General features: G+C 41.4%; 1 protein-coding gene across 1 annotated transcript in view; it reads left to right on the forward strand.

The window, feature by feature from the left end:
- SNCB (synuclein beta) overlaps window positions 1-22,491 on the forward strand; it is a 50,834-nt gene that overhangs the window by 23,869 nt on the left and 4,474 nt on the right. The window contains exon 6 of the mRNA XM_075856633.1: window positions 15,313-15,399. Coding sequence (XP_075712748.1) covers window positions 15,313-15,399 — 87 coding nt within the window. The remainder of the gene's footprint in view (window positions 1-15,312; window positions 15,400-22,491) is intronic.

The raw sequence follows: 22,491 nt of genomic DNA on the forward strand, positions 1-22,491 counted from the left end.
CAGTGAATGCCGAACACAACAGCGAAAAACCTGTAAAAAAAAAAGATAAAGTTCCTACTTACCGAGAACTTCCCGGCCGTTGCCTTGGTGACGCGTCCTTGGTGACGCGTCCTTGGTGACGCGCCTCTCTTGACATCGGGCCCCACCTCCCTGGATGACGCAGCAGTCCAAGTGACCGCTGCAGCCTGTGATTGGCTGCAGCCTGTGCTTGGCCTGTGATTGGCTGGAGCTGTCACTTGAACTGAAGTGTCATCCCGGGAGGTCCGACTGCAGGAAGGAGACAGGAGTAATCGGTAAGTTAGAACTTCAGGTTTTTTTTACAGGTTAATGTATTTTGGGATCGCAAGTCACTGTCCATGGTGCTGAAACAGTTTAACTCTTTCAGCACCATGGACAGTGACTATCTCCTGACGTCGCGTACCGATAATTTTTTTGCCGGGATCGGCCAAAACGAGTTTGGCCGAACCCGGTGAAGTTCGGTACGCTTGTCCGGCTTCGCTCATCGCAAAGACACTCCGTTTGGATGTTCGGAAACAGAAAAGCACGTGGTGCTTTTCGGTTTTCATTCATCCTTTTCACTGCTGTTGCGCGAATCACGCTCGTCCCACGGAAGTGCTTCCGTGTGGTGCGCGTGATTTTCACGCACCCATTGACTTCAATGGGTGCGTGATGCGCGAAATACGCAGAGTTATTGAACCTGTCGCGCTTTTTGCGCAGCAGACAAACGCTGCGCAAAAAGCACGGACTGTCTGTACTTCCCCATAGACTTGTATTGGTCCATGCATGCCGCGTGAAAACCACGCGGCCCGCACGGACCGAATACACGCTCGTGTGAATCCCCCCTAAGAAAAAGGAATCTTGGAATACGCACACTCCTCAGACAACGAAGGGACTGCTTCCAGCTTAGCTTATAAATAGCAACAGCTGAGAAAATGAGGCCACAGCTTATACTGCCAGGATGAGAACAAGCACTGGCGGAAGGCAGCATGCCATGCTGGGGAATGATTGGAGGGAATAAGCTTGCCCTCCCTCACCAACCGTCTTCTTTGATCCTATAAATCCCTCTGTTCATATGACCCACAGACAGATATGAGTGGCCCTCTCCTCCGCTTTTGCAGATTACACTCAGACTACAGGCTCATTCCCCAGTTTTACACTGCTTAAAATCGACTGATTTGTTTTACCTGATGTATTATTTTTTTTATGTCTGCAGAGGCGTAGCTTGATGCTATGTAGCAGTCAGGCTTTATTGGAAGATTATTTTATATAGAAATTGAGCACAGCAATGGTGCTACCTACATAATGTCACACTAATTATTAGATTTATTTAATATGCATATCACAGATACAGCGGGGGCCTTTTATTTAGTTAATAACATAACTTAATTCTTCAGGGGAATATGAAGATAAAAAGATCACAGCGAGAGGTGAAATCAGCAGGAACTGTTTCACTCCCTGTAAATCAAAAAGTCTGTTATTAAATGAAAATGATCATTGAAATGCAATCCAAAATATGGGATACAGTTGTACTCACCAATGCCAAACAATATTTCTATATGTATATTTATGTCTAACTTGCAGTGTGAGTTTGTCAAAGAATGAAGATTTCTTCTTAAAATATGCCAGCAAAATTGATCTATGGACTTTAATTGATAGACATATTTAGCATATCCCATTGTCTAAGGGCGGATTTACACGAGCGTGTGCGTTTTGCGCGCGCAAAAAACGTGACATTTTGCGGGAGCAAAAGGCACTTGACAGCTCCGTGTGTCATCACCATATGATGGGCGGCTGCGTGCTTTTCGTGCAGCCGCCATCATTATGACACTCTGTTTGTAGGTTTGTAAATAGAAAAGCACGTGGTGCTTTTCTGTTTTCATTCATACTTTTCACTGCTGTTGCACGAATCACGCTTGTCCCACGGAAGTGTTTCCGTGTGACATGCGTGGTTTTCACACACCCATTGACTTCAATGGGTGCGTGATGCGCGAGAAACGCAGAAATATAGGACATGTCGTGAGTTTTTACGCAGTGGACACCCGCTGCGTAAAAATCACGGACTGTCTGCACGGCCCCATAGACTGACATAGGTCCATGCGAGGCGCGTGATAATCACGCGCGTTGCACGGACGTATATCACGTTTGTGTAAATCCGCCCTAAGTCAGGGGTAGGCAAACTTTTTTGTATCGCGTGCTGATTTAAAAAAAAACAAAAACAATGATCAAATACTTAGTGTGCCATGCAAACATTAAAGTCATACGAAACAAACTATTACCACACATGTGACATAAACGAAATCCTTAAAGGGGTTGTCCAGGAATACATTTTATTTCAGTTTTAACATAATTAGTCATATTTAATAACATTTCTAATATAGTGTCTGCTTACCTGTGCCAGCGTTACCGTGTTCCGATCTGCCGTCACGTGACCGCACCCAGGGTAAATTTTTTATCTCCTGTGAGGTACCGTGTCTTTGCTCAGCCAACACTTCCGGCTGAGAAAGGCAATGCACGTCATCAACTACATTTACAGGCAGTGGGCCAGGCGGATGTTTCATGAGCTCTTCAGAGCTCCGCCTCCTCTGGTCCCGCCGCCTGTAGATGTAGTTGATGACGCGCCGTGTCTTTACACAGCAGGAAGTGCTGGCTGAGCAAAGACACGGAGCGTCATCAATCTTAGTACACGCCCCCTCCTCCTATCTCGTCGTCCACACCTCCTCAGCCCTCTTCACACTCGTAGGTCCCGCACTACCTGACCGTCTTGTCTCTTCCCTAACACACCCCCTCCTCCTTTTATCTTGTACTCCATGCTCCCTCCTCCTCCTCTATTGTCCTCCTATCGCTAATGGACCTTTTTTTTTTTTAATCTATTAGCCTAATTACTGTCTGCAACAACATTTGTTAATTGAATAAAGTGTTCAAACTGTTTTCATCTATCTGTTGGACTGGTTTATTTCTCTACAAACCACAGCTCTACATTATACTTTGCTCAACACAAACCATTCATGTAAGTATAAAAGAGATGTGCCCTATCTCTCTTTATACTGGATTGTGTGTAACAAGATGTCTGAAATAGGTGGACTGGGCAGAATTACATTTATCAGTCATTGAAATGGGTGGGGGAGGGAGATGGGTGCCTGTAATTAGATCAGGGATAGATGGAGGCACAAAGGATAATGATGATTATTAGTGTGTAAGGCCTCATTTACACGAGCGTGTGCGTTTTGCGCGCGCAAAAAACGCTGCGTTTTGCGCGCGTTTGTATGGCGTATGCACTGCGTATACGCAGCCTTGTTGCGCTTTAAACGCGCAAAAGGCATTTGACAGCTCCGTGTGTCATGATGCGCGGCTGCGTGATTTTCGCGCAGCCGCCATCATAGAGATGAGGCTAGTCGACGCCCGTCACTGTCCAAGGTGCTGAAAGAGCTAACTGATCGGCAGTAACTCTTTCAGCACCCTCGACAGTGAATGCCGAACACAATATACACCAACCTGTGAATATAAAAAGACTTTCATACTTACCAAGAACTTCCTGCTTCCCCCAGTCCGGGCTCCCGGCCGTTGCCTTGGTGACGCGTCCCTCTCTTGTCATCCGGCCCCACCTCCCAGGATGACGCCGCAGTCCATGAGACCGCTGCAGCCTGTGATTGACTGCAGCCTGTGCTTGGCCTGTGATTGGCTGCAGCTGTCATTTGGACTGAACTGTCATCCCGGGAGGTCGGACCGGAGTTATCGGTAAGTCAGAACGTCTTTTTTTTTTTACAGGTTCATGGATTTTCGGAGCGGAAGTCACTGTCCATGGTGCTGAACCAGTTTAACGCTTTCAGCACCGTGGACAGTGACTGTCTCCTGACGTCGCGTACCCGAACATTTTTTACCGGTTTCGGTCAAAACGAGTTTGGCCGAACCCGGTGAAGTTCGGTGCGCTCATCTCGAATTTGACACTCCGTTTGGATGTTTGTCAACAGAAAAGCACGTGGTGCTTTTCTGTTTACATTCAGGAGTTTGACAGCTCTTGCGCGAATCACGCAGTTCGCACGGAAGTGCTTCCGTGCGGCATGCGTGGTTTTCACGCACCCATTGACTTCAATGGGTGCGTGAGTGCGCGAAAAACGCACGATTATAGAACATGTCGTGAGTTTTTTTCTGCGCACACGCGCTGAGCGCAATTCACGCATCGTCTAAACAGCCCCATTGACTAATATAGGTGCGTACGACATGCGTGCAAAGCACGCGCGTCGCACGCGCGTATAATACGTTCGTGTAAATGAGGCCTAAGACAGTGTGCAGGGAGCTAGGTGCCTGTAATTAGAGCAGGGAATCACACTGTGAACATAGAGGGGCGTGGCAGTATGCAAATAGCTGAGATTCTTTGGAGGAACGGGGGATGTAAGCTGTCTCTTCAGATGCAGCAGGGGATCATGGGTATGGTGGGTTACAAGATAGGAAACAGCCTGGACCAGAAGCAAGGGATGTAAACAAACAGAAACAGCAGCAGTGACGATTTAGATCAAACTGAGGGGACAGTTTTTAGAAAAAAAAAAATCCTGGACAACCCCTTTAAGGCCTGATTCACACGAGCGCTGCGGATCTCCGACATGAAAAACTGCAGTTTTTCACATCCGAGGTGCATCCGTGCTCAGCGCTGCGGGACGCGATGTCACGCATCCCCCATATTTGAGAGTCCATAGAGGGATGCGTGAAAAGATAGGACATGTCCTATTTTCGCACGGACCCTTCACACGGTCTGTTGAAACAACGGCTGTGTGAACGGCTACATTGAATTACATAGGTCCGTGGGACGGTCGTCCCACGGACATTTAACACGTTTGTGTGAATCAGGCCTAATACTGAGTTGCAATGAGTGGCTGCCCCCTCCGACAGCACATCGGCCCTCCTCATGATGCGATCGCGCAGTGGTGCCATTAATTGTCATGGCAGCCTGGAAGCCTTATGACCCCAGATCTGCCATCTCTCCTTAAAGAGGCTCTGTCACCACATTATAAGTGCCCTATCTCCTACATAAGGAGATGGGCGCTATAATGTAGGTGACAGCAGTGCTTATTATTTTAAAAAACGATCTATTTTCACCACTTTATTAACGATTTTATATTTATGCTAATGAGTTTCTTAATGCCCAAGTGGGCGTGTTTTACTTTAGACCAAGTGGGCGTTGTACAGGGGAGTGCTCTCTAATAGCAGCCTCTAAAACTCACGATATACTGCTCTACATTAGTAGTGCAGTATATTGTACAAGCAAGCCAAAGATCGCTGGTTCAAGTTCCCTAGGAGGACTTATAAAATAAAGTAAAACACAGTTAAAGTTTTTTTATTGTACAAAAAAATATTAAAAGTAAAAAAAAACTTTTTCCATTTTCCCCCTAAAGTAAAATAAAATAAAAATAAGCATAAGTGGTATCACCACGTTTGTAAAAGTCCAAACTATTACAATATAACATTATTTGGTAAAGGCTGTAAAAAAAAAAAATTATAGTAAACGCCAGAATTTCTGTTTTTTGGTCACCATAGCTCCCAAAATAAATTTAATACAAAGTGATCAAAAAGTCACATGTACCTCAAAATGACACCACTAAAAAGTACAGCTTGCTCTGCAAAAAAAAAGCCCTCAAACTGCTTAAATGGTGAATAAACTTTTGAAAAACTTCTGATATGTCAGTGACATGTCAGAAGTTTTGATCGGTGGGGGTCTGAGCACTGAGACCCCCACCAATCGCTAAAATGAAGCGGCAGAAATGCTTGAGTGAGCATAGAGCCGCTTTGTTTTTGACCGGCTTTTCTCGGAGTTCCGAGCAGTTGGTGTACAGGCTCATAGACTTTCTATTGAGCCCGTACACCAACTGCTTGGCTTTCCGAGAAAAGCCGATCAGAAACTTAGTGGCTCAGCCCTCACCTGAGCACTTCTGCTGCTTTGTTTTAGCGATCGGTGGGGGTCTCAGTGATCAGACCCCCACCAATCAAAACTTCTGACATGTCACTATGACATGTCCGAATTTTTTTGAAAGTTTAGTTACCCTTTAATCGATGGAAATATTAAAAGTTATGGCTCTTAGAATAGCTAAATTTGTTTTTAATAATTCATTTTTCCTTTGTAAAAGGGGTAAATCATTAAAAAACACGATATATAAATTTGGTATTTTCGTAATTGTACTGACCCGCAGAATAAAGTTACCATGTCATTTTTACCACACGGTGAATGCTATAAAAAGTAAGCTCAAAGAACAATAGTGGAATTATCGTTTTTTGCCCATTTTATCCCACAAAGATTTTTCTTTTTCCTAGTATACTATTTGGTACATTAAATGGTGCCATTAAAAACTACAACTTGTCCTGCCAAAAACAAGCCCTCATACGGCTATGTCAATGAAAAAAAATGAGTTATGGCTTTTGAAATGCAGGGAAGGAAATACGAAAATGAAAAACCGAAAATTGGCTGCATCTCCAAGGGGTTAAGTTATGTCAGGGACCAGATGCAATATGAAAGTATGACAGCTTTTCCTCCAGTTTTCAGAATTGAAGCAGATGGACAGGTCCAGGGAAAGCGAACAAGCCTGGAGTCAGAGACCCAAGAGACTATTTCACTAGAATATAGAACCAAGATTAGAACCAAGATTAGAAGAAGTTATGTAGTTTAACATGTAGTCAAAAAAGTAACCATGATCAAAAATGACAAAATTCTGCGAAAAATTCAGGAATTTTAACTTACAGTGAAGGAAATAAGTATTTGATCCCTTGTTGATTTTGTAAGTTTGCCCACTGTCAAAGACATGAACAGTCTAGAATTTTTAGGCTAGGTTAATTTTACCAGTGAGAGATAGATTATATTAAAAAAAAACAGAAGATCACATAGTCAAAATTGTATATATTTATTTGCATTGTGCACAGAGAAATAAGTATTTGATCCCCTACCAACCATTAAGAGTTCAGCCTCCTCCAGACCAGTTACACGCTCCAAATCAACTTGGTGCCTGCATTAAAGACAGCTGTCTTAAATGGTCACCTGTATAAAAGACTCCTGTCCACAGACTCAATTAATCAGTCTGACTCTAAGCTCTACAACATGGGCAAGACCAAAGAGCTTTCTAAGGATGTCAGGGAAAAGATCATAGACCTGCACAAGGCTGGAATGGGCTACAAAAGCATAAGTAAGACGCTGGGTGAGAAGGAGACAACTGTTGGTGCAATAGTAAGAAAATGGTAGACATACAAAATGACTGTCAATCGACATCGATCTGGGGCTCCATGCAAAATCTCACCTCGTGGGGTATCCTTGATCCTGAGGAAGGTGAGAGCTCAGCCGAAAACTACACGGGGGGAACTTGTTAATGATCTCAAGGCAGCTGGGACCACAGTCACCAAGAAAACCATTGGTAACAGATTACGCCGTAATGGATTAAAATCCTGCAGTGCCGGCAAGGTCCCCCTGCTCAAGAAGGCACATGTACAGGCCCGTCTGAAGTTTGCAAATGAACATCTGGATGATTCTGAGAGTGATTGGGAGAAGGTGCTGTGGTCAGATGAGACTAAAATTGAGCTCTTTGGCATTAACTCAACTCGCCGTGTTTGGAGGAAGAGAAATGCTGCCTATGACCCAAAGAACACCGTCCCCACTGTCAAGCATGGAGGTGGAAACATTATGTTTTGGGGGTGTTTCTCTGCTAAGGGCACAGGACTACTTCACCGCATCAATGGGAGAATGAATGGAGCCATGTACTGTCAAATCCTGAGTGACAACCTCCTTCCCTCCACCAGGACATTAAAAATGGCTCGTGGCTGGGTCTTCCAGCACGACAATGACCCGAAACATACAGCCAAGGCAACAAAGGAGTGGCTCAAAAAGAAGCATATTAAGGTCATGGAGTGGCCTAGCCAGTCTCCAGACCTTAATCCCATCTAAAACTTATGGAGGGAGCTGAAGATCCGAGTTGCCAAGCGACAGTCTCGAAATCTTAATGATTTACAGATGATCTGCAAAGAAACTTGTAAATAACTCATGAAAGAATAAAGTAACGTTAAAACCAAGCACACCATTGTTTTTCTTTTGAAATTCTCGATAAGTTTGATGTGTCACATGACCCTCTTGCCATTGAAAAAACTAAAGTTGGATACAAAATGGCTGACTTCAAAATGGCCGCCATGGTCAACACCCAGCTTGAAAAGTTTCCCCCCTCCCATATACTAATGTGCCACAAACAGGAAGTTAATATCCCCAACCATTCCCATTTTACTTAGGTGCATCCATATAAATGGCCCACCCTTTACATCATTTTGCTTGACCTCATCAAAATCCAATATCTTGCCGATATGAGACTATCCTATAGGATAACACCACATCATTATTTGAATACAGTTTTGAATGCCAAAATATGTGTCAGTGAAAAATTATTCTCCAGCGGCCGAATCAATAAGACAATAATAAAGGGAATTTTTTTTTATTTTTTTTTAGTTAAACAATTGTTATTTAAGTGATTACACATTATTTAAATTTATTTTATTTTTTCACAAGTCAGGAAATATTATAAATTAGATTCTAATTTATAACATTTCCATGTGCTGGCCACTAGAGGGAGCAGTTCCGAAAATGGTAGCATTGTCAATGTGGTAAAGCAACCTCATTGCTTTATGCTGCAAATTTGGGGTAGACGCACTCTCTCTAGTGTACTCACACATTCCCCCTCCCTTCTTCTGGCTAGTGCCAGGAGAAGGAGGGGTTTGAATATTCAAACCTCCTACACTGTGTGTCGCCATATTCTGAGCGACTGCACAGTGTAGGAGGATTAGATACAGTGCTCAGCAGACAGTATAACATGAACATAATACACACATCACATACACAAACATAAATTACCTTCTCCTGCCGCCGCCACCACCTCTGCTCCTATTCCTTGCGACTTCGCTTTCTTGAACATATGGCCGAAAGCCGCGGCCGGAAGTCGTCATCTTACTGTCCGGCAGCGGCTTCCGGTCCACATGAAAATGGCGCCGGATTTCGCTCTGCAAACGAGCTTCGTTTTGGTCTGTGTGGGAGCGGCACATGCGCCGTTCCCACACACACGGCATACGCTTCTGAGAATGGAACGGCTCCCGTTCGCATACTCTATGGGGTTGTATGTGCCGTATTCCATCTCTGTATGTGTCGTTAATCGACATATACAGAGATGAAAAAAAAAATGGCAGCCCCCATAGAGAAGAAAAAGTAAGAACAAAGTAAAAAGTAGAACATGAGAACACAAATAAATAAAATTTATGTTCATATCATACTAAAAGCAATATGACACCTTCCCTTTAAGTTGGAAAGTGATATGTTACAGAGTGAAGTGTGGTGGGTAACTAGAACACAATCACTATATCATTAAATCATCAGTCATTCATCAATCTTACATGGGGTCACAGCTTCTTCAATCTTTTACATATATTCGACATCCTATAACAGCATCATCTGCCTCTTACGATGAGCTTACAGAAAACAAGCACATATAGTGCACATAGAGTTGATGCACTTTATGGTGTAAAATATACACAATAAATACATTCAGGGTCAGACTTGGCCACCAAAGTACCTGAGGATCCTCCGGTGGGACCAGGGTATGACATAATAATGGGCCGCAAAGGTCCAGCAACCGTATTCAGAGCTCTGTGGCCAGTCATTTGCCATTAGGGTCTATTTTTTATGGGTTAATTCACAAATAACATATTTGACCTTATTGATGATATGTTCTTTGTGTGCAATGAAAACAGTAAAGTTCTTTTTTCTGGCTGTATGGGCATTCTTGGTTCTCAAAAGGAGGCTAAGCTTTTACCGTTGTTGATAAAAAAGGACATTTCTTTACTGTAGTGACTGACAAACCCTATAAGTACCATTTCATGGTGCCTGTATGAGTTGTTACTTCCTCCCTCAAGCAAATGTCTAATGCGGAGATAAAGCTCCCACCTTTGAACTCCCCTATCACATCCGTATAGGTTACCCTACTTAGACTATCCAATCATTTTGGGTTTGGAGATGGCTTTGCAAATGAAAAAAGTGGAATGGGCTAGGCAGAACATTTTAGTAGATGATTATGGAAATCGGTCTACATATTTCTAAGAAAAACTCCACCTTTTTTTTAATTGTATTTATAATAGTTAGAATAAATCAATTAAGAATATTATTTATCATGTTTATGTTTAGAAGACTTGTTTTTATCATGTGGCTTGAAACATACTATGGTCTGTGTGCTCATAAGGAATACCCGGATTCTGTCCGTTTTACTATGAGCAAATCCTGAGCAACCAATAATATTTCTGGATGTAGAGACAAAACAATATCCACCACCACCACCACCACCACAGTCAGAGGCACACCTAGAGATTTTAGTGGGGGTGGTTGTTCTAGTTCCATTTAAGTGAGATTCAAATTGAGTTGCCAGGTGTCAAACTGCTGTTAATATTGAAGGTTTCTAGTGGTCTGGTGTGGATTAGGGATAAATGCTGGATAGTCCTAGTGATGTAGAGGTATTTAATGAATAATACATATTATCCCTTGTGGTCTAGTGGTTCAATCTAATTTTCAAGGTGGTCTAGAGTGGTTAGGGTGTTATTATAATATTTCTAGTGGTCTGTTGTGGTTTACAGATTAAAGGGGTATTCCAGTGGTGATGTTAATTTTCTATCCCCCTAATGTGTTTGCTTATGAAATAGAAAGCCCATGGTTCTGTCCTGCTCAATGATATTTCTTACACTGATTTCTAGCCCTTGTAGTGCTACCTTGCTTATTTTTTTGCCACTATAGTGGGGCATGTTTTATATAGTGGCCACATGACCTGCAGAGCTTGTCTATCTACTACAATTCCCATAATTCCCTCCTACAGCCTCCTACATTGCCAGGCTATCACTAGGCTAATAAGCAGACTGTGAATGGTGCATTTAGAAGTACAGGGCATGCTCGGCCACTGTTCGTCTGGAGCATACAGGACGTTGTCAATGGCAGAAAGCTGCAAGCAAACAATAAGGTGCACGTCTAAGGTATTTATTTCACTCGTAAATACGTTAATACATTTTCTTCCTGGTGTTGTAGGCTAGAGAAGAGGTTGATCTTTGCATCTCTGGTAGTCTAGGGTGGTTAGGCAGTTTAGGGGTTAAGGGAAACCCCTTAAGTGGGCTGGGTGATGAAAGGGTTAATGGCAACACCCTTTGTAGTCTAGGGTAGTAAAGGGGTTATTTGTTTCATACCTAGTTACTCATCTCTTTAGGCTCCAGTAAGGTGTTACCCACTTATTTATGAATCAAGAGAGCAGTATTTCCAAGCTGTGCGCTCTAGAAAACAAAGAGTTAAAACAAATTACAGATCTACCTATCTGCAGGGCGTGATTTTTTAAGGGGTTATGCCACACAAAAAGTGTGTGCGAAGGAGGCCTTATTATTCACATGGTAGGTGTATGTGTTGGAAGTGTGGTCTATAATGGCACAGAGAAGAAAGAGCTGAGAATTGGTTTGCAGCACATAATGAAATGATTCTTAATAGAAATGCCTGTGTCTTGCTCCCAGCATTCACTGATGTATCAAACATGATAAATGCATTCACACTTTATGTACCAAAGGTGTAAAAACTGCTGTGAAGGAACAAGTGATATAAAAATGGTGCTGGATCAATGCAACAATGACAGGAGCTAGATCTGGGGTCACACTGTGGGTACTTGGCAGTGGGGCTCTGTGCACATCACATTTTGGCACTATGTTTAGGTAAGCTCCCAACGTACATTAATTGTGTCCATAGGGCTCCGTTAGCCCGACAGAGGCCAAAAGAGTGTCCTGTTGGCCTCTGATGGGTTGGTATATGTTGGTATACCTTTTTTTATGGAAGATAAAATAACGTAGTAGACTGTTTTTCACGCAAAAAAAACAAAATGGTAGCCTGTGGCATATGTTACAGGTGTACGTTTAACGTATATGTCATGGACTATTTCATAGCCTTTCATGGCGATACCAATATAGTCTATGGGAGAAGTATGCTTTAAACAGATGCCCAATAGTTGCATCCATCACCCATTGACTATAATGGTATCCGTTTAACATATACGTCATTAACAGGGTCATGAGATTTCATGACGTATACATTTAACATATACCATTAAACTCTGTTAAGACATCCGTCACAGTCTACAATCAACGTATATGCCAGAAGTTTTTTTTCTGGCATATACGTTAAATGTAGGTCACAAACGTGATGTGCACATAGCCTATACAGTATGTTCTTTGACCATTGCTTTTATCTAGCTCTGTTTCCTGTGGACTGCCCTCTACCTTTTGTTCCAGCGATAGAGCGAGTACGATTCTCAGCTTTCACTGTAAAGAGGTCATTCCTAATCTGAAAAATCTGAGAATCTATCAGTGAAGTTGCTTTTGCAGGAGTACAGTGTTCATATGTCGTACAGTAGATCAATCACTAGATTGATTACATTAAAACAAGAAGAAACAACGTATATCTAGAGGTCTAGACTTAAGTACTATTCAATTATCGGCCAGTGTTTAGGAGAAAAAAACATCATAATATGTGGCCCCTTATAGGATGGAATCCTGACAAAAACAGCCTGAAAACACAGAACCTGAGGGAACCACAATCCTTCATTATAACTGACACGGATGACTAAGTCTAGGGCTCCCTGGCAAAATATTGTTGCCTGCGAGAGTAAAATTTTGTAATTAACGCAGTCACGTCGACACTTCTCTATGGGAAAAAAGCAACTTTGTGGCCATAACAGAAAGTTTGACCATGTCACAGTGCAGGAGACCCCTTCATCGTGCTGATCAGGGGTGATCCCAGAGTTTGGAGCCCTACCAATGAAACAATCATTGTAAAAGTCCTGGAGAATCATCTCCATACTATACCAACCTCTAAGTACAGGTCTTAGAAGATTACTCGTGCTTTCGTTGCCTGTCCAAATGAAATTTTAAGGTATATCTGTAATTTACAAAACGCCTTTTTAACAGATTTCTATCATACATTTGAACATGATATATATCTAGCTTTTGAACTCAGTAGGCCCCTTAGTATATTTTATTTGCTTTGTAAACTGGTAGTGAGCAGATTGCCTCCTATAAATTGCTTCATGCCAGGAGTACATAATGCCTTGTAGATAAAGCCGATAAAATATCGAAAGGAACCTGCTGGCTGATGCCCTTTAATGTAAGGTATAAGTAAACAAAACATTGTCTTTCAGAAAAGGATCCAGCTAGACAGCAATATATGTGTGTGTGACTTGTGTTTCTAATGCATTTGACCTCAGTTTTCGTGTGACCCAGCACTCCACATGTATACAATGATACACCAGCATTTTCATCCATTTGTATGGGGAGAAAAATACAATTTTCCCTATTAAATACAAGTTGCATAGTATCATCTAGACTTACATTAGGTGACATTGCTGTATTCTAAATCTGTGGTTGGTTACTTGAGTGTAGACGGTTACATGTGCTTAAATAGGGTACATGTAATGTGTATATATATGGTATGAGGCTAAAATATTTTTTGGACTGAACATTGATAATCGGTCTGACTGTGGAAAATATGCAGATTTACATGATACCAATGGGGGATGTTGTTGTTGTACCACACTTGGACAAAAGTTTGGGCATCCATGGAGTGCTGATACGGGTTCATTATTCTGGAGTCTTACCATTGTGTCTACGCCATACTTATCTGAATCCAAAATTGGTGGAAATTTGTTAGCCCCGTTCTGTTCCAAATAGAAACTGTCCGACATACCCCCAAAACTGCTCCTTTTAATCCAAATTTGCAGATATCCCACTTCTTTGCTGTCTAGTTCGCAAAGAAATCGAATATAACATTCTATACAAAGATCCATTCAGATCGATGAAGGCTTGCTTAGAATGTTGTGACAGATTTTCAGTCGAGAAATCTCTAAGCAGTGCCAAAGGGGTTTAAAGAGGCTCTGTCACCAGATTTTGCAACCCCTATCTGCTATTGCAGCAGATCGGCGCTGCAATGTAGATAAGAGTAACGTTTTTATTTTTTAAAAACGAGCATTTTTGGCCAAGTTATGACCATTTTTGTATTTATGCAAATGAGGCTTGCTAAAGTCCAACTGGGAGTGTTTAAAGTAAAAGTCCAACTGGGCGTGTATTGTGTGTGTTACATCTGGGCGTGTTTACTACTTGCTGGGCGTTAGGAATGGGAGTGTATGATGCTGACGAATCAGCATCATCCACTTCTGTTCGTTAACACCCAGCTTCTGGCAGTGCAGACACACAGCGTGTTCTCGAGAGATCACGCTGTGACGTCACTCACTTCCTGCCCCAGGTCCTGCATCGTGTCGGCCACATCGGCACCAGAGGCTACAGTTGATTCTGCAGCAGCATCAGCGTTTGCAGGTAAGTAGCTACATCGACTTACCTGCAAACGCTGATGCTGCTGCAGAATCAACTGTAGCCTCTGGTGCCGATGTGTCCTCGCTCGTCCGACACGATGCAGGGCCTGGGGCAGGAAGTGAGTGACGACACAGCGTGATCTCTCGAGAACACGCTGTGTCTGCACTGCCAGAAGCTGGGCGTTCTGAAGAGAAGTGGATGATACTTCTATACACAACGCCCAGCTAGTAAAAGAAGTAAACACGCCCAGATGTAACAGACACAATACACGCCCAGTTGGACTTTTACTTTAAACACGCCCAGTTGGACTTTAGCAAGCCTCATTTGCATAAATACAAAAATGGTCATAACTTGGCCAAAAATGCTCGTTTTTTAAAAATAAAAACGTTACTGTAATCTACATTGCAGCGCCTATCTGCTGCAATAGCAGATAGGGGTTGCAAAATCTGGTGACAGAGCCTCTTTAAGCTCTTAGATTCAGGAATTCAATGGTGGGCTGAGATCACAGATCTTTACCCTGGTGATCTCCTTACATGTAGCTATGACATCAGAAGATAACTTTCACTGGATTTCCACTGTAATGTTTTCAATATTTATGTATTGTTTTTCTGAGAAAGTATAAAAAGTCTCAGTGCATTGTGCTGTCATCTTGTAGCTCTTCAGCCCTTAGTTCAAATCCAGCCAATGCAACATCTGTGTGGTATTTGTATCTTCCTCCTATCATGTGGCCGCATGGTCATGTGCTGTAGGCAGAAGGCAGGGATACATGTAAAACATAAACACAACCCTTAAACATTAGAGATTCCTCAATATATGATGTTGTAGCTGATACTCCACAGAGACAGTCAATTACTATGTATATAATAAAGGTTTAGCAAAAAGTTATTGTTTATATTGTCATTATTCACTGCTGTTTCTCTATTTTTCCAGCCTGAAGAAGGTCAGGAAGCTTTGGAAGAACCTGCTGCTGAACCACTGCTGGAACCTGAAGGGGAGAGCTATGAGGAAGCCCCCCAGGTAAGAGATCATGTATTGTACATAGGATGCTCGAAAGAAAATCATTGAGTATTTCCATATCACGACATAAAATATTGTTAATATGTAAATAATAATCTGAAAATGTTTTTTTTTTAGACACTTACAGGTTACATACCAACTAAAATATCCAGTTAGCTGTGTTCATAGGCATAAAGAGCAGAAAGTGGTTCATATATGCACCTTTTTTCCACAAAAGCCACTCCTGTCTATGGGATATGTCTGGTATTGGAGATCAATAGTAGTATCCTATTTCAAATACTGTTTCTGCACTTATACTATAGTAATAAATTGTTCTGTTCACATAAACAATTTTATGCACGGACGCACACATACTCGAATGCCGTAAAAATAAAAACGCAGCATGTGGATCGGATGCTTAATTACGTCTAAGAAATTCTCATAAAAGTCAATGAAGACCTAAAATAATTGCATTTGTTACGTATTATGGTTGGTACAATATAGGATTTTTTTGGGGACAACTGAGCTCCACACATTTTATTTTTTTTTTTTTAATATCTATTTTCATTTGCTTGATACACATAGACCATAATCCAAATAATATCAATCAGACCAAATAAAATCCCTCAAACCACTCCCTAAATCAACCTCCCCAGCCCCAGGAGAAACAGAAAAATAAATAAATATTATTTCTATTTTTTGCCGATGACACCAAGCTATGTAGTATTGTTCAGTCTATGGAAGATGTTCATAAATTTCAAGCCGATTTGGACACACTGAGTGTTTGGGCATTCACTTGATAAATTAGGTTTAATGTAGATAAATGTAAAGTTATTCGCCTGGGTACCAACAACCTGCATGCATCATATGTCCTAGGGGGAGCTACACTGGGAGAGTCACTTGTTGAGAAGGATCTGGGTGTACTTGTAAATCATAAACTAAATAACAGCATGCAGTGTCAAGCAGCTGCTTCAAAGGCCAGCAAGATATTGTGGTGTATTAAAAGAGGCATGGACTCGCGGGACAGGGATGTAATATTGCCACTTTACAAAGCATTAGCGCGGCCCCGTCTAGAATATGCAGTTCTGTTCAGGGCTTCAGTTCATAGAAAGGATGCCCTGGAGTTGGAAGAAATACCAAGAAGAGCAACTAAACTAATAAGGGGCATGGAGAATCTAAGTTATGAGGGAAGATTAAAAGAATTAAACCTATTTAGCCTTGAAAAGAGACGACTAAATGGGGGACATTATTAACTTATATAAATTGCCCATACAAGAAATATAGCGAAACCTGTTCCATATAAAACCCCCTCAAAAGACAAGGGGGCCCTCCGTCTGGAGAAAAAAATGTTCGACCTGCAGAGGCGACAAGCCTTCTTTACTGTGAGAACTGTGAATCTATGGAATAGTCTACCGCAGGAGCTGGTCACAGCAGGGACAGTAGATGGCTTTAAAAAAGGCTTCGATAATTTCCTAGAACAAAAAAATATTAGCTCCTATGTGCAGAAATTTTTTACTTCCCTTTCCCATCCCTTGGTTGAACTTGATGGACATGTGTCTTTTTTCAACCGTACTATCTATGTAACTATTTATCAACTCTTATTTCGATATTTATTTTTTTATCCAATTAGACCATATCAATAAGAATGTGACTGCTTTTTCTTCTCTTGATAATTACATTTTTTGGCAATAAACAGTGTATTCATTGCCCTGATCCAAGCTTCAAATCCCAGAGGGATCTTCGCCTTCCAGTTCACACATGTCACCCTTCTGACCATTTGAAGTGATTTCAGGCCCAACACTAAATTTCTCTGCGATTTTCTTATCCCCACACTACTCCCAGGCAAAGTTTTTACTAAGCACAGGTTTGAATGGGCTATTAGTCTCCTCTATGATTTTTGCCCAGTAGATATGAAGCTTGGGGCAGCGCAACACAAAATGTTTATCAGGTAGGCATTTTCCCTATTACATCTAGGACAGCCTATGTCAAGTTTGGAGTCAAATTTCTTTAATAATTTAGGAGTATAGTAAACAAATATTTCTTACCATTTTCAAAGCGTTCTTTTATTGATTTAGTGATAGTGTATCTATTACCTCCTTCCATTATAACCTTTATTATAACTCTTATCTAAATTATTCTCCGTGCTCGTGGTAAACAATAAGCTATATATTTTTGCCATAACCCTCTTTCTACTTGCACATCCTATAATATACATACAAAATCTTGTAATTTTGGGCTCTAAACAGCTCAATATTGATCTGTGCTTTCATCGTGTGCTGTACTTGTAAATAGGTTAAAAACATTTTTGTCTGAAATCTTATATTTATCTTTAACATCCTGAAAAGCTGTAAATGTGCTAATATTGAACCATTGGGATACCAAGTTTACCATTTTGTTCTCTCAAAATTCCCCACAGTGAAGTGAACTTGTAATATACTTTTTATTTGCCCATAGAGGTGTAAAAGGTAAGTACCCCTCAACTTTATTTTTTATTTTTGATGGTTTCTAAGAATATGGATCTAAAAAATGGATCTAAAATCTAGAACGGATTTAATACAAACAGTCAGACGTAATACGGACATGCTTATGGAACTCTTTTCCAGAACTACCTGTGAAACTTTTTTATGGTCGTGTCACGTGTGAATAAGGTCTTACTTAGGCTGCTTTCACACGGCACTGTTTTGCATTAGTATTTATAAGCCAAAACCAGGAGTTAAAAAATAAAAAGTATAATGACAAGATTTGTACCTCTTCTGTGTATTGGACCCAATCCTTGTTTTGGCTTCCAAATTTCAGACAGGCGTAATAGGGGAGCTTTTCCCCCCGTAAAACAGACGCAACACTCGGAACTCCCGTGGTTTATCAGAACCGGAGATAGAGCACCGTAAAAGCCTATGGTGCTCCAGTTCTGCTTGAGAAAGGCTTCATGGAGTAGGGCTAAAATGTTGCACTGGTATGAATGAAGTACCCAGCTTGCTTCTTGTATTTTTTTTTAGCTAGATAGATTGATTTAGGAACACTTTATCACAGCAACTGCCTAAATTGTCACTAAAAAGTCACAAATCAAAAATGTGATTTTGGGCTACTGTTTTTTTTTTAAGACAGAATTGGTTTATGTAGCGTTTAGAAGGCTAGGGTAATTTAATCATAAGTGGAACATTTCACCTGAGCCTCGGCAATTGTTTAAGTATGATTAAATGAGTTTAATAATTAATGACATCCAGGTGCAGAAATTTATGTCTGCCAATAAGCACCGTAGAAACAGCAAAATTAATAACACAACCTCAGCACTATTTGCAATTATAATGTACATTAATGGATTTTTCCTGAAATTAAAGGATCTTTTACACGGGCCAATGATTGGGTAAACAAGCATTTGTACAAATGCTCATTCCCGATCATTGCCCTGTGTACAGGGCAAAGATCAGCCAATGAAGGAGCAAATGCTTGATCGTCGGCTGATTACATCTTTTATGCAGAAAAAAAATGGTCACTATTTGGCAGCACATTTCCAGTGTGTAAACGTAAATTGTTCGACGCCATACTAACAATCATTGCTCAATTTGAATGGAGCAAACGAACGACGATCGACAAGCTGTAGTGTCAATCGGCGCTCATTTAAAGGTTGTAAACACAGGCAATATCTGCCCATGTAAAACCATCTTAACCCCTTTACTACTAGTGAATGTATCTAGATGTTTGGTGGGGTGGTACATATTATTTCAAGAAAACTGTAGGTACAATATTATGTTTTTTATTACGGCGTTAGGCCTGATTTCCATTGCATTTTAGCCCTACATTTAGTCTGTACATCGGGAAAGGTACAGACGGCCCCGCTAAACTTGTCCATAGGGCTCCATTAGCAAAACGGTGGTCAAAAGAGTGTCCTTTTGGACTCTGTCAGGCTGGTATACGTCGGTACAGGTTTTTTTGAGGATGGAATAACGTAGTAGACACACTATTGTTTCCCGGTACAACCACGGACACCCTGACAGAAAGCAGACGGAACCCCTTAAAGGGGTTCCGTCGGCCACCGGTGGTGTCTGTGGTGCAACGAAACCGTTGCTTCTGGTTTTCCCTTGTTCTGCTCTCTCTCAGAACAGAGCAACAAAAAGCAGCAACACAGGTGTGAATACAGCCTGAAACAGGTAAATAATTATTATGAGTAAGAATCTGCTGGTTCAAAACGCGTAAGTGTCTTTTCCTGGGAAATTTTTAGCTATTCTTTTAACTTGATGAAATAAAGTAATTTTGTTTTTACTTGGAACGTGTGCTGGACAATACCTTGCTTTTGTGCATTACTATCTACTACCGACGTGGATTCCCTGTCCGAAGCACTGATGTAATACAAGCGAGGTGTCCTGGATTAAAGTGTACGGTGAGCGGACCATTAGTATATTCTTTTAAACAATTATTATGCCAGTACTATACACAATAGAAACCCCCAAGGAAACAGTAATAGCCGAACATCCTAGGTAAAAAGTAAACGATACCAATACAGTTGGCGATGAAAAGGCCTAGACAAGACACCAGAGCCCACCAAACCCGACATGCGTTTCGCAAAGGATGCTTCGGCCTGAGGGATAAATAACATGTTACCTTTTTTCTATTGGTCGGTACAATACCAAATATGTAAAGTTTGTTTTATGTTTTGCTACTTTTTCCACAATAAAAGCAAGTTTCAGGGAAAAAAATAGTTTTTCTGTCACCACCTTCCAAGAACTTTAACCTTTTTATTATTTCATCAATGTAACCTTATATGGGCTTATTTTTTGAGGGACAAGTTATATTTCTTAACAGAACCTTTTTGAGGTACATATAAATTATTGAATAACTTTTATTATTTTTGGGGTGGGGATGGAAGAAAAATCAATTTTGGCGTTTTTATTTATGCTGTTCACCATAGGTTTTTTTTTTTTTATGCTGTTCACCATAGGGTTTTAATAATATGTTAACTTTATTATGCCGGTCGTTACAGTTTCGGCGATGCCATATACTGAATATGTATTTTTTTTTTTATACATTTTTGTGTGAATTTATATTTTTATATTTCTTTAAGTGAACACTTGGCTGTATATTACATAATTTTACGGGAATGTACCATTAAAATTGACATACACTTACGTCAAAATGCGGGAAAGGGTTAAGATAGAAGCACAAATATCCTCTGTGTTTTCATGCTGTACACTCAGGCTCCCCCCCCCCCACACAGTGGGCTTGCCCAGCAGGAAAAATCACACAGCAGTCAAAACCTAGTGAAGCTTTGACTGCTCACTGCTGCCTAGCTGAAGTCGTCTCCCTCTCTTAAAGGGCAAGAGCTTTTATCACTCAATTTTTATTTTCCTAATTTTATATATTTGAGAAAGGTTTTATATATTGGTCTCCTGTAACTTCATGAGGTTTCCCAGGAACTGATAAGTACTCTTAAAGAGGCTCTGTCACCAGATTTTGCAGCCCCTATCTGCTATTGCAGCAGATAGGCGCTGCAATGTAGATTACAGTAACGTTTTTATTTTTTTAAAACGAGCATTTTTGGCCAAGTTATGACCATTTTCGTATTTATGCAAATGAGGCTTGCAAAAGTACAACTGGGCGTGTTGAAAAGTAAAAGTACAACTGGGCGTGTATTATGTGCGTACATCGGGGCGTGTTTACTACTTTTACTAGCTGGGCGTTGTGTATAGAAGTGTCATCCACTTCTCTTCACAACGCCCAGCTTCTGGCAGTGCAGCACTGTGACGTCACTCACAGGTCCTGCATCGTGTCGGCACCAGAGGCTACAGATGATTCTGCAGCAGCATCGGTGTTTGCAGGTAAGTCGATGTAGCTACTTACCTGCAAACGCCCCGATGTACGCACATAATACACGCCCAGTTGTACTTTTACTTTTCAACACGCCCAGTTGTACTTTTGCAAGCCTCATTTGCATAAATACGAAAATGGTCATAACTTGGCCAAAAATGCTCGTTTTTTAAAAATAAAAACGTTACTGTAATCTACATTGCAGCGCCTATCTGCTGCAATAGCAGATAGGGGCTGCAAAATCTGGTGACAGAGCCTCTTTAAATATTCGGTTTTTGCTCCATTTTTTAATTGGGCAAACCCTCTAGTAATTTACACACAATAAATGTCAACATGCCAGAAACTTTGTTCCTGCAGGAACAAGAGAGAGATGACTGACCATGGCTCATTCCCTTCTCTCCATTGAAAACAATGCATATGTATGGGGGAGACGATAGGAAAAGCTGTCAGGCCAACCGACAGCTATCTAAATTGTATGGCCTGCTTTACACCACAGAAAAAATTCACAGTATGCTCTAAAACTTCAGTGATCACTTTATGAAAAGTCTACAGCTGCCTCAACGCTTTAGGCTTCGTTCACATATCTGTTAGGGCTTTATTCTGACGTTCCATTGAAGATTTCCGTCAGAATAGAGCCCTGACTGACAAATGGAAACCATAGGTTTCTGTTTCCATCACCATAGATTTTAAAGGTAACGAATCCTGTCCCAATGGTTTCCGTTTGTCTCCGTTGTGCAAGGGTACCGTCGTTTTGACTGAATCAATACCATAGTCAACTTCGCTTGAAATCAATGGTGATGGAAATGGAAATATATGGTTTCCGTTTGTATCGGTCAGGGCTCTATTCTGATGGAAACCTCCGACGGAACGTCAGAATAGAGCCCTAACGGATATGTGAACGAAGCCTTAGATCGCCATAATCCTAACGATTGGGCAAAAAGCTTTTCCTCTCAACTCCCCCATAAGTGAATCCAAGCGTGCATGTGTGTTCAAAGGTGAGAGTGGAATAAGCCCCTGCTAGACTCCTCTGGTAGTGGCTTGTCTCCCCATGGCAACAAAATAACAGCAGTCACGGGAAAGTCGGGACAACCCTATACACATTAGATAGTCACCCATCCCTGTTGAAATCCTCTATTGTGTATGGGCACCTGAAGGGCCTCATGCACACGACCGTAGTGGTGAGTATGGCCGTGATTTTCGGAACGGACGGCCCTGGAGTATCACTTGCGGGCTGCCCGCAAATCACAAGCATTGCACATGGCACAATACGACATGCCCTATCTTTTTGCGGTCCAGGCTCCAGGGCAATGC

Source organism: Rhinoderma darwinii, chromosome 3 (assembly GCF_050947455.1).
Source record: "Rhinoderma darwinii isolate aRhiDar2 chromosome 3, aRhiDar2.hap1, whole genome shotgun sequence".
Taxonomy (NCBI): domain Eukaryota; kingdom Metazoa; phylum Chordata; class Amphibia; order Anura; family Rhinodermatidae; genus Rhinoderma; species Rhinoderma darwinii.